This window comes from Thalia democratica, chromosome 1 (genome assembly GCF_965202585.1).
Source record: "Thalia democratica chromosome 1, ktThaDemo2.hap1.1, whole genome shotgun sequence".
In the NCBI taxonomy this organism is placed as follows: domain Eukaryota; kingdom Metazoa; phylum Chordata; class Thaliacea; order Salpida; family Salpidae; genus Thalia; species Thalia democratica.
Window position 1 is genome coordinate 68,152,115 of NC_139165.1, and position 12,751 is coordinate 68,164,865.

Consider the following 12,751-nt stretch of genomic DNA (forward strand, 5'->3'; position numbering starts at 1 on the left):
TTTTAATTGTAAAATAATGAAGTTTGTATGAGATAAAAGATAACAAATATATTCAATAAAAGTTTGTTCATTATTTAAAGTTTTATTAATTTGAAAACACATTTGAAATAGCAAAATTTTTTCAGTAATTTAATACTACCAAAGTACTTTTTACCTTAAATTTAATTTTCTACTAAAAGGGACAAGAAAAGTTACTTAGAAAAGCTGAAAGAAAAAGCCCTGGAAAAATTAAAACAAAAAACGCTTGCCAACTGTTCAAACTTTGACAATTCAAATTCTGACAATGTAAATTTTTAAGAAAATATTCAAGAGGCTATATCTGAAAAAATAATATACAGTAACCTCTTGCATCTTTATCCAATAATGACGTTAGGCACTCTTGTTTAGTTACGCATTTTAGAATTCTAAAATATTCAAAAAATTTTTTTTTTTGCACAAATTAGGTTTATTGTATATTTTATATTTAAATAGGTTTTTAAATGCCTTTTATACCTTTTGAAAATTTTCAATTCCTCAAGTTCTTATGGCCTAAAATTTCATTCCTACTCAAAATATCCATTAATTTATCTTTCATACAATGCAAGACAAGTTTATCCTTATGTTGGCAAAGGTCAAATTAAAAAAAGTTGTAGTAACATAAACAACTTTTTTTATTAAACATTTTCTCATATTCTATATATTTTGTTCAAAAGAAAAAAATCCGTTACAGCACCGAATGCATATTTTAGTAAAAGGCTATTGAAGCAAATTTTACTATAGAAACCACACCATTTCTTAATTGTAAACAAATGCTTAATTATAAATTGAATTTGCTGAGTAGAATAGAATATAAATATTTAGTACCAAATAAGTCACATATTAATAAAGATGAAATCTACTTATTATTAAAATTAGTAAAAAATTTTTACAAGTATAATTATTTTATATAAATTTAAATTTTATTTTATTTATGTAAAGTTTTATCTTTTGTTTTCATATTTATATTTAAAGTAAACAAACTGTTAAAAGTGGAAAAGTCCCCAGTCTGCTTTTAACTAAAAGAAATATCAAAAAACAGCCATTATAGTAAGTATATTTGATACCTCTTGTATCTTTACGATCTCTCATATCTTTACGCATTTTTTTCTGTGGACACAATGTGCGTAAATAAGCAAAAGGTTACTGTATATAAAAGAAAAATAACTGTTGTAATCTATTTATTTGCATACAATATGTTTTTTCTTTTTGCAAAGTTTTTAGTATTTTTTTAGATATGGCTGAAATAGATTTCAAAATATAGTAATTTTAAAAGTTCTCATTTTATTAATCCAGTGCTTATTCACTTATACGGACATGCCGGACAAAATTTTTCTGTAAACATGTCTGGATAAACAAAATTTGGGGTATTACAAAAAATCAATTTTTTAATATAATAATATGAATTTGAACAATGCTTGCTAAAAATGACTTAGAATGTTCACCTTAAATTAACAGTGTAATTCAGAGGCATTTTCTAAGAGTATTTGACCAGTTATTGGACTATCCTTCTCACATTTCTGACAAAACCAGATATAAAGGGCGCTGTCCAACTTTTTAAACCAGCCTCCCTTACTTTTTTGTTTGCTTTTGTGGCTTTGATTAACCCCAGCTCCTCCTTTTCTGCTTTAAACTTATTAAACTTTTCTTCATTTTTAAAATGTCGTACTAAGTTGACCTGCCTAGACTGAACTGCTTGATTATAAAAGACTTAGGCACATTGTTTTTTATCATTTTACAAACTTCTAGTTTGTTTTTAATGGTTAGTGCAACTCGTTTTCTTTTTTTAGAACTCTTGTCCATTTTTTAAACCTGGTATGTTAAGTGTGTTGAACTTATATAGTTTTAAAAAAGTATATATAGTCATTTATCTCATCTTAAACAAAACATATTTGAATTTACAACTTTTGTAATGCTTTTTGAATTTAAAATCTAACATAAAATAACTGTTATACACTTATTTTCTAAAAAAATAGGATTTGATTATCTATAAAAAAACTTTGAAAGTTTAAATAAAAAACTAAAAGTTATGTTTTAAATAACATTGCTTTAAAAATTTCCAAACTGACTTACTTTACACGCAAAGGTTTCGATAACTAAACTAGTTATGAACAAAAATAAAATCTTTAGTAGTATTATTACTTTGTAATAATGAACAAAATTGTAGGATTTAAAAAATCACTTAAAATTTTGTTGTATTATGAAAGCTTAAATATTTGTATAATACAAAAATGTTAGTGTTTAATATTTCTAAAAACAAGTTTCAGTTATATAAAAGAATTACTTATAATAAAAAATGACTGTTGAAAATTTACCTAAAATTCAAGATGTTGAAGATGAAAAGGATGGTCTACTTGGCAGAGTCTTTAGTGTTTCTGGCCCAGGTTAAATTGATCTTTTTTTAATAAATTATAGTTGTTTGTTTTTAAAATATGTAGAGTAAGTTAAAAGCTTAAAACAAAATATCTATTTAAACTATATTAAGATAAGAAAATCAATAGATTAATCTAGAAAAATACTATATGTACACTTATTTACCAATGTCGCATTTTAAAAACTAGAAATAAGTCATAACTAGAAATAAATCAATGTTTATATAATATATCATTTTTGATAGAAGTAAAGTAATATCATATACTTTTTAAATTCAAGTTTAGTTTAACTAATGCTTTCTTAAACAACTACTTTAAAGGTTTGTAGGCTAATTTAAAACTTTAATATTTTTACAGTTGTGGTTGCTGAAAAAATGTCTGGAGCAGCTATGTACGAACTTGTTAGGGTAGGACATTCAGAGCTTGTTGGTGAAATTATTAGGTTAGAAGGGGATCGTGCTACTATCCAAGTTTATGAAGAAACTTGTTAGTTTTTACATTAATAATTCCAAAAAATTCAATCGTTTTTTGCTTTAAAGGTTTTTAAGCTTTTAAAGTCATAAGGATAATCGTAAAAATTGTTCAAGTAATTGAGATTACTTATGATTTAAAATTTATTATGTATAATATTTAACATTTAAAATATTTTTTATTTGTGATTATTTATTGTTATATTACATAAAACAGCTGGAGTAACTGTTGGAGATCCTGTTTTAAGAACTGGAAACCCACTATCTGTTGAGCTTGGCCCTGGTATTTTAGGTAAGCTGGTTTAGTTTTCGATTTATAAAAAGTTAAACTCATTTAGTTATGCTTAAATTAGATTAAAAAAAGACTTTTATGCGAACAACAAAAATATAAAATAACATAATAAACCGATTTAATACGCAATTAGAATTGAGTGGATATTTTTGAAAAGTATATTTATTTAAAGTTGTTTTGTGCTATTTGTGCTATAGTAGTATTTTAATAAAATAACATTATTAGTTTAATTTAGTACAATTGTTATATCTGCCAAATATTTTACCCTCACTTCATTGCTTTAAGTTATTGCAACTGTTTATACGTTAAATACTTTAAAACCTGTAAATATACTGTGTATATAGTTTAACTTTTTTTTTCGAAATTTTGTTCTTACTCTTTATAAAAATTTATGTTTAATAATTTAGAGAGTATTTATGATGGTATTCAACGTCCATTAAAAGACATCCAACAATCTACTCAATCAATTTACATTCCTAGGGGTGTCAATACTCAAGCATTAAATAGAAGCAAAGTTTGGGACTTTAAACCAGTTTTAAAAGTAAGTAAATTAACTTGTGCTTTTGAAGCATTTAATTCAAACTGTTTTGTTTTATATTGATAACGTTTAATCTTAGGTTTAATATAAATTTACCTATTTTTTTAGCCTGTTTTTATATTACTATTATTAGTAAAATTATGATTAACTTTATAATAGTATTATACTAACTTACAACTTAGTTTAGGTTTTTAATTTAAATGTAGATATTAATAAAAAAGTACATTTTATTAATATATAAATTTATATATACATATCAAATTGCATATATTATAAAAAAAGAATACTACAAAGTTATTTTTAATAAAGTTTAAATGCTTAAAGATATAGTTTCACACAGAATTTTATTTAAAATATTCAATAATTTAGGCAAAAGTTATCTTGAAAAAACTTGCATTTTAATTTTAAAACAATATATCGAAAAACCTGGAGCTTTAAACAATTTATATATTTATAAAATACTGGAATTTCGATATATAAGAAATAACTATTATATATAAAAAATTATGTATAATTCTGGGTTCTTCTATTAAATTAACTTCTGCATTACATTATAATTTAAGTTATCTTATACTTTTGAAAGTATTTTTTACCTCATGTTTCACTTTCTTTCAAAAATAGAAAAAAAATTGTTGCATATGTTATTAAAAAATATGTTGAATTATGGTGCAACCATTCTATTTCTTCAAGTTTTATTGTCTTCTTTAAAGTCTGTTTGATCAGAACTCAATATTTTAAAAAATAAGTTTTTATATTATAATTGAAGTATTAGTTATGGCTTATTTTTTAGTTATGTTTTGTTTAAGTTTAGTTGTTTAGTGTCATAAATAAACTAAATTTAAAAGTTTTACATAAAGAAAAATCCCTTGTTGCCTAATCCAAACTATTATAAAAGCGCATCACTTTACCAAAAAAATACTACTAAAAATTTTATTTGTTTGACAAAAAGTTTTACAAAAGTGTGAAGAACATTCAAAAATTCAAGTTGAAAACTTAGTTAAAAACTGCGTGTTTTACGTAAATATTTAACGTTTATATCTTTATTAAACAAAGATAATAAGTTATTATTAAGCAAAACTTAGACTTTAAAGCATTTTGTAAAAATAAGAATATATGCTATATGAATTAGAATATTATTATGTGTTATTTGTATACATACGTAAAAAATGATTATCAAAAAGCATTAAAAAACAGTTAGATGATCTTATAACGGGAGGAGATGTGTATGCAAATGTACAGGAAAATACTTTAATAAACCACAAAATCATGCTTCCCCCTAAAGAAAAAGGAAGAATAACGTACATTGCCGAGCCTGGATCATACACTGTTGATGTAAGCTTAAACTTTGTCAAAATAAATTTGTAGTTTTACTTTTAACTACTAATACTAATTAAAAATCTTAAAATGTAATCAATTTCTATGGTTTAAATAAAAAAAAAGATCGTGATAAGCAATTGGTATGATAAAGTTTTAAATGCACTTTTTATATAAAAGTGTGAAAACAGGATGAAATATTAGAAGTAGAAGTGCATGGTGTGAAGAAGAGGTTCACCATGAACCAGGTGTGGCCGGTCAGACAACCGCGTCCATACGCTGAAAAGCTTCCTTCTAATCATCCACTTTTGACTGGTCAACGTGTACTGGATGCTCTTTTCCCGTTTGTTTATTTTTATTGTTATATTTAGAAGTTGTCATTACCAATATAAATGATTTATTCTATTGGCCTTATCATAGTAGGTACAATTGTAATTTTTCGTATGGTTTAGATTTTATAAAAATTGTATTATTAAAGCAAACCTTGTAAACTCACAGTATGCTGTTTTAACTAAACACTAAAAAAGAATTACTAATAAAAAGTAAAATAAATTTGTTTAAGTAAAGTCACTTTTGTTTACATTTTAAATTTTTTAGTACACAACTATATTGTAATCTTAGTAAGTGGAAACTAATAAAATACGTTTCGTCTATGATTTAAATTTAAGTATAGTTAAAAATAGTTGTTTTATTTTTTTCGTCAGACAAATTCAATTAAACATTTTTTATACTACCATCATCAAGTAGGTATCTAAAATTAAAATAAAGTATTTTTTCGTTTACTTATGTATTGTATTTCTTTTAGAGCTGTGCAAGGAGGTACAACAGCTATTCCAGGAGCTTTTGGATGTGGAAAAACTGTCATCTCTCAATCACTGTCCAAGTTTTCAAACAGTGACGTCATTATTTACGTAGGTTGCGGTGAGCGTGGTAACGAGATGTCTGAAGTACTAAGAGATTTCCCTGAGGTTGGTAGTTGAAATTTAATTTAAGGTATTCTTTTTAGTGTTTTAACAAAACTATATTTAAAAAATAAGTTTGTGATTGTTTTCTGGAAAATATTTTATAAAATAGTTGTTTTATTGTCAATTTTAACAAATTCACATATCTTGTTTTATTCTTTGTATAATTCGTTTCATTAGTGCACACTAGTAATTGTATTAATTAAAGAAATATTTATCAACAAGCAATAAGTTTGTATTTTATTAAAATTGTTTAAAACACGCTTTAATTTAAACATGTAATATTTAGTTGACAGTCAATGTTGGTGGACAAGAACACAACATTATGAAAAGAACAACCCTGGTTGCAAACACGTCTAACATGCCCGTCGCTGCCAGAGAAGCTTCTATATACACCGGTAAGTTAATTTGTTTCTAGTCAGCAAACTAAATGCTTACTTAACAATTTAAGCTTTCGTTAAATGCTGCACACTTCAATTTTATAGTTTTTATCAGATACCAGCATGCAACTATACTCAATTTCTCAATTTAACTCTTTTAATCACTCAACGTTCTTATTTAAAGTTCAGTATAAAATGTGCTATAACTTGTAGTCTGTTTTCTTCTGCAATGCGCCTTTAAAGTAAAATCAATTTTAAAATCATTTAATCTATGTAATTAAAACGGGGAATTAAATGTAGTTGTAATTTTACAGGAATAACTTTATCTGAATATTTCCGTGATATGGGTTACAACGTGTCTATGATGGCCGACTCCACATCTCGGTTATTTTAGTTTTGATTTATAAGTACTGTATTATTTATAAGTAATAAAACTATTTAAGTTTTGTTTAAAATCTAAGATAGTAATTAGACAATTGTTAAAAATTTAAAGACTTTTAAGAACTAAATGTTTTTTATGAAACTAGTATATTTTCCTGATAATCTAAATTTTAGTTTGTTACTAGTTTCACAATAAAAACTAATGCTATATCAGTACTGTTAAATCATATTTGTTAATACATTAATTTTTTTATAAACTTGTTATTTACGATTCTTTATATGTGTATTATACTTTTATTGTTTGTTGTCCTTCTTATTATTTATCTTCTGCTTATTTTAAAATAATTTTAAGTAAAGTTCTTATTTTAAGTAATTTTAAGTTATCTTTCGAAACAGCTGTTGTTAAACAAAATAAACTATAGCACTCTATTTGTATTATTAGCTCTTTACACTTGTAAATCGAGCACTCTTAAATAGTAATAGTCAAATTTACTAGTAAAGTTACTTTTAAAAATAAAAATAAAAATATTCAAATAATTAAAAAAGTTTGAAGCAATAAAAGTTTAAAAAGTTACATAATATAATGAACTATTTTTGTTTAAATTATGTAACGACTTTTCTAGATGGGCCGAGGCGTTGCGTGAAATTTCAGGACGTTTGGCGGAGATGCCTGCAGATTCAGGATACCCAGCGTACCTGGGTGCCAGATTGGCTTCCTTCTACGAGAGAGCTGGTAGAGTCAAGTGTCTTGGTGGTCCTTCCAGGCAGGGCAGCGTTTCTCTCGTTGGAGCGTTAGTATTTTTTGCACTAATTTAGTTATACTTAAAAAAAGTTAAATAAAAAACATTGGATTTGTTATCAATTTTTTATAAACATTTACTTCTAATTTTTTTTAATGTGATAGTTTTTTAAACTGAATTCTAAAAGCTTTTATTAATAACTTAAGATTTAAAAGCTTAATACTATGTTAGTTCTACTAATTTTTTAATGTATATGGTAGGAACCCTAACCAATACTAAACTTGAAAAAATCTTATCTGTCTCTATTCTGTACTTTATTTGTATGAGAATGTAAATTATCAGATAGTTATTTCAGTGTCTCCCCTCCCGGTGGAGATTTCTCTGATCCTGTAACTTCCGCCACACTCGGTATTGTGCAAGTTTTCTGGGGGTTGGATAAAAAACTCGCTCAAAGAAAGCATTTCCCATCCGTGAACTGGCTTCTTAGTTATTCCAAATACACTAAGTTTGTAATTTTTTTAATATTTATTATATAAACTCTAAACTAGGCTATTCAATTGAAATATTTTTATTAAAAATGTAATTCTATGTGTCAAGGCCATAGGGGGGGGGGGGGGGGGGGGGGGTAAACCATGTTTTTTACAAGTTGATGTTACTTTATAGAGTTTTTTCTAAGCTTCAATATGCTTTTTATCGTTTGAAAAATTCAAATTACTTTTTGAGATATGACCAGTCAAAGTCGGGCCGCATAATAGGTTCCTTATGGGAAGGGAAAACTAAAACAACGAAAAAAGACTATTTTATTTAAAATCTATCTCCTCCTACATTTTTCAAGCAATCTTCTTTAAACTTTCACAGTCTAATTTTTATACAATAACAAAAAAATGTTACTTTGGAATTAAAAAAAATTTTTGTAAAAATATATTTTTATTGAAAAAAAAAACACTTTTCTTTTTAAATTTTGGTAATAAAAATTTTATTTTTACAAATTATTAAAGTTTTAAAGTAACGTTTTTTTCTTTTATTATAAGGAATGTTTCCTGAAAATTTGAAGAAGATTGCTTGAAAAATGAAGGAGGAGATAGATTTTTAGTGAATTTTAAAATTTCCGAGAAAATTGACCCCGAAAAATTTGCGGTCTATAAGTTTATATTGGAAAATTTTTACAAAAAATTAAATATCTCAAAAGTTAAATGATATTTTTGAATTTTATAAAAACTGGCTTGTAGTTTGTACTTAAAGCTTTCATATAAAAGCCATTGTTATTTTTTGTAAAAAAATGTTGGACCCCCCTATGGCCTTAACAAAAGATTACAAATAGTTATATGTACATACTGTAGGTTTTGAATGTTATTAGTTGTTTATTAGTTTATTTAACACTGATAGAATATTCAATTTTCAATATTTACTATATAAAGTATATTTGTAGTTAGGTAAAAATATATGGAGTTCAATTGAAAAATGTTATTTTGATTTTTTTATTTCAAACTATGCTTTAAAAAACTTAAAAAATATTTATTAAAAAAGAGTAAATTTAACATTTATAGATACCAATATTTCTTCTACTAAATTTTAAACAACTAAAATACAATTTTTTTAGGATTTTTATCCTATTTATTTTTAAATAATCTTTTTAATCAACCATTGTCTTCTACATTTTCAAAAAAAAAACTTGTACTTTTTGTAAGTTAGTCTTATTTTAGCACTAATTAAATTTAAAACACTGTTTAAAACATTAAGATTTTTTATAGTTTTTTTATTTGCTTTGCAAAATTAGAAATATATTTTATTCATCTGCAATGCTCTTAAATTCGGTATGCTTTAAATTTTACGAACTATCTAAAATTCATATATCACTTAATTTTTTTAATTGTTTCAATTTTTGATCAAATACTTTTTTAACCAGATCGCTTGAAGAGTACTACGACATCAACTTTCCAGATTTCACTCAACTGAGAGCTCAGTGCTCAGAAATTCTCCAAAAAGAAGAAGAATTGTCTGAAATCGTGCAACTTGTTGGAAAGGTTGCGATTATTGATTGTTTCATCAGCACTAGTTTTTCTTTCGAACTGAATGCGCTGTTTGTATGTAACTTTTCAGTTACACCATAACACTGTTCCAATGCATTAAATTTAATTCTACTTTTTTTAATGACAAAACATTATTTGTTTATAAAAAAAAAAAAAAGTTTTTTTGTAGTTAATAACTAACTTTAGTTACAAATATTAATTTTTTAGTTTATTATTAGATAAAGTTTAATAATTTTATATTTGATTATCGTTCAACTGAGTTTAATTGTAAAATAAATAATTAATTAAATTGTAGTTAAGCGATTACAATATAGTTAACTTTTTTCATTTTAACTAATAACTCGTTAATAGAGTACTGGTATAGTTAAAAATTGTTTGCAACAAACGCAAATTTTTGAAATACAACTTAAAAGCTTGTTTATTTTTTATACTAAAATTTAATTTCGGTCATTAAACAGTCATTTAACGTTTTGTTATATTTTGTAATGCGAATTGCAACACAACGATGTTTATGAGCCATTCACAGTTTTGTTTGTAATGCCAATAAAATTGCATTGAAAACTTATGCTTGTAATTTATTTACAGAGCTCGTTGTCTGAACCGGACAAAATCACATTAGAAGTTGCAAAGATGATCAAAGATGACTTTTTACAGCAAAATGGTTTTTCAAACTACGACAGGTTTTTAAGATTTTAATGCGTTCATCTGAATTAAGTTATTTTATTTATTGCAGTACAACTAGAACAATCCAGTTGCTTTATTTGTAGAGAACTTTAAAAGTGAAGGTTTCTCTTTAAAAAACTTTTATTAAAAGTCATTTTAATTAACTTTGCTTTTGAATAATGTATCCAAACTTAAACGTATAGAGTAGTTTTGAAATTCAATTGTTTTGCAGTCTCTATTTGTGTCGAGACCGTTCGTTTTTAATAATTAATAGAAATGTGGTAAACCTATAAAGTAGTTTTATTAGTTTTTTATTAAGACATGGTTAACTGTAGTTTATATTAGAATTGCTTAGAAGTATTGTAAAATAATATTTATCATTCTACTGCATTTATTAACTTATTAATATTTTTGCATATAGCTTTCTTTTAGTTGAAGCCTTATACTTGATAATAAAAAAGTAAAGCGTAAGTTGTTGTAAGATAAAAATATTAAAAACGATTTGTTGTTTGATTAAGCTTTTATTATAACTATTAATGAGGTAAATACAAATATAATGTAAAAAAATAGTGATGACAAATTAAAACACAATTGTTAGCTATTTCATTCCATCAGCTGCGTTTTAAGCTATTTCTTTTTCTAATTATGATTTAAAACATTCAAACTTCTCCCATTCCAGGTACTGCCCGTTCTACAAGACGGTGGGCATCCTGAAGAACATGATCGGATTCCACGACCTGGCGAAGCAGGCGGTGGAGCAGTCGAGCGACAAGGAAACCAAGGTGACGTGGCAGGTGATCAAGGAGTGCCTGAGCAGGTCCATGACGGAGATCTCGCAGATGAAGTTCAAGGATCCGGTGCGGGACGGGGAGGAGGACATCAAGGCCAACCAGGAGCGCATATACGACGAGATGAGGACGGCGTTCAGCAACCTCGAAGATTAGGTTGTGAGTTATGTTTCAGTTCGATTTTTAAAAACAACTTTTGTCGTATTTTTTTTTCAATGCATTTAGATGCGCTGCAGTTTTAATACTAGAATGTATCCAAAAACCTTACCGTTTACAATAAGAAAAACAAGTTTTTGTTTTACTTAAGTTAAGCTTAGGTTTTGGTGTAAAAAGACTAAAGTAAATTTTAAAATGAGTCCAATACATATGTAGTCATAATTGTGTATTCATTTATTAAATAGAAAATTGAAACTGACACAAGTAAGTTAATTTAATGAATCAATTATGTTTCTAAAAATTTAAAAAATAAATAAGTTATAAGTTTTTCGAAATATATTGAATATCAAATTGTATCTTAATAAATATAAAACAAATTACAAAGGTTGTTTTATTTTAATTAAGCTCGAACAAAATACTTTTATTTCAAATTTAGAATAAGTGAGTAAATTGACTGTATATAAAGTTACAATAAATTGTTAACAGACCAATAGTTGTAAAAAATCTCTTAGTTGCTTTTTAACTGCATTCTAATTTTCGTTAGTTTGACATTGTAACTTTCAAGTAATTGAAAAATAACATATCAGCAATTTTTACTTTATACAGGCTCCATCAAGATATTAATCGCCTACACTTAAAAGCTTAACGTGAATCTACATAAGTTTTAAATTTTGTGCAATATTTTACTGCAATTTTACAACACCATCTTTACATAGTGATATATTAGTTTAAAAGTTAAAACTATAATAAAATTTCCATCTTAATTTATTCGTTTAATGTTTATATAAAACGTATTTGAAATTAATTATAAGTGCAGGTGCTCGTATTTGAAACAATGTTAATTTGTTAGTTAAACGTAAAGAAAACGTTTTTATTGAGAGGTTTTATTGTAATGTTTATTAAAGTATTTTTAATAGTGTTGTAAATTATTTACTTTTGATATCTATGAAACCTTTAGAGTGAAAGTACCTTATATTATTTATTTTTAATTTGTTATTTGATTTCTTTGCTGTAAAAAATGTGATTAGTAAAACTATGATCTACTAGACAAACTTAAAATTTAATATTAATCTATCTTTTTAAAAGTTTTACTGTATTCAAATTCTTGTTTTTATTATAGTTAAACATTAACATTTTAGATAGATTTAACCTCTGTTGTTTCATAATTGTACAAAAAGTATTAAACTTAAATTGTATTTGTTTATATTTGCAGAGATTTATAGTGTGTTGTTATTGAATTGAGTATTAAACTATACCTGTGTAAGTTATTGTGATTTCGTTAATTAATTGTTTTTATAATTTATTTCATTTCCTAATTGTATTGTATTCTATGATTATATTTTAACATCTAGTTGAAATATGCAGGAAAAATGCTTATTAAAATCTAATATAAAAAGTGAAATTAATAGAAAGTACTGTATGCCATACTCCTATATTAAATTTTTACTTTAGTATTTTTATTAGGTAAAAAAATAATGTGATGTTCTTGCTGTTTATAATTAGTAAAAAACTGTATAAGTTTAAAATTATTACAAGTGGTTTAAATCTAGCTCAATTTATGAAAGACTACAAAAACATTTATTATAAGCCACAAAAATAAATTGTATTTCAATTAAGAAAATCATTGAAACTATTAAAATTAAAAACAAC

At 25.3% G+C, this 12,751-nt stretch overlaps 1 protein-coding gene across 3 annotated transcripts; it reads left to right on the plus strand.

The window, feature by feature from the left end:
- The first annotated feature begins 2,273 nt into the window (after positions 1 to 2,273).
- Positions 2,274 to 12,359, plus strand: LOC145830186 (V-type proton ATPase catalytic subunit A-like). 3 transcript variants are annotated; one of them, XM_082938118.1, is made up of 15 exons: positions 2,274 to 2,399; positions 2,745 to 2,873; positions 3,075 to 3,149; positions 3,557 to 3,694; positions 4,886 to 5,019; positions 5,193 to 5,344; positions 5,807 to 5,969; positions 6,253 to 6,361; positions 6,658 to 6,727; positions 7,348 to 7,515; positions 7,820 to 7,969; positions 9,371 to 9,488; positions 10,080 to 10,174; positions 10,837 to 11,104; positions 11,708 to 12,359. In XM_082938118.1, the coding sequence occupies exons 1-14, from the start codon at positions 2,312 to 2,314 to the stop codon at positions 11,099 to 11,101; spliced, it is 1,854 nt and encodes a 617-aa protein (XP_082794244.1). In that variant the 5' UTR covers positions 2,274 to 2,311; the 3' UTR covers positions 11,102 to 11,104; positions 11,708 to 12,359. The 3 variants fall into 3 exon arrangements, with proteins under 3 accessions (XP_082794244.1, XP_082794229.1, XP_082794235.1); XM_082938103.1 differs by having other exon boundaries at positions 3,557 to 3,690; positions 4,882 to 5,019; XM_082938109.1 differs by having other exon boundaries at positions 3,557 to 3,690; positions 4,882 to 5,019; positions 10,837 to 11,101.
- Positions 12,360 to 12,751: the final 392 nt, after the last annotated feature.

Bases quoted from the DNA above. Each gene is read 5' to 3' on its own strand.
- LOC145830186 (XM_082938118.1), top strand. From the start codon at position 2,312: ATGACTGTTGAAAATTTACCTAAAATTCAAGATGTTGAAGATGAAAAG. The intron at 5,020-5,192 runs GTAAGCTTAAAC...GTGTGAAAACAG, and splicing joins CTGGATCATACACTGTTGAT to GATGAAATATTAGAAGTAGA. The intron at 9,489-10,079 runs GTTGCGATTATT...ATTTATTTACAG, and splicing joins TCGTGCAACTTGTTGGAAAG to AGCTCGTTGTCTGAACCGGA.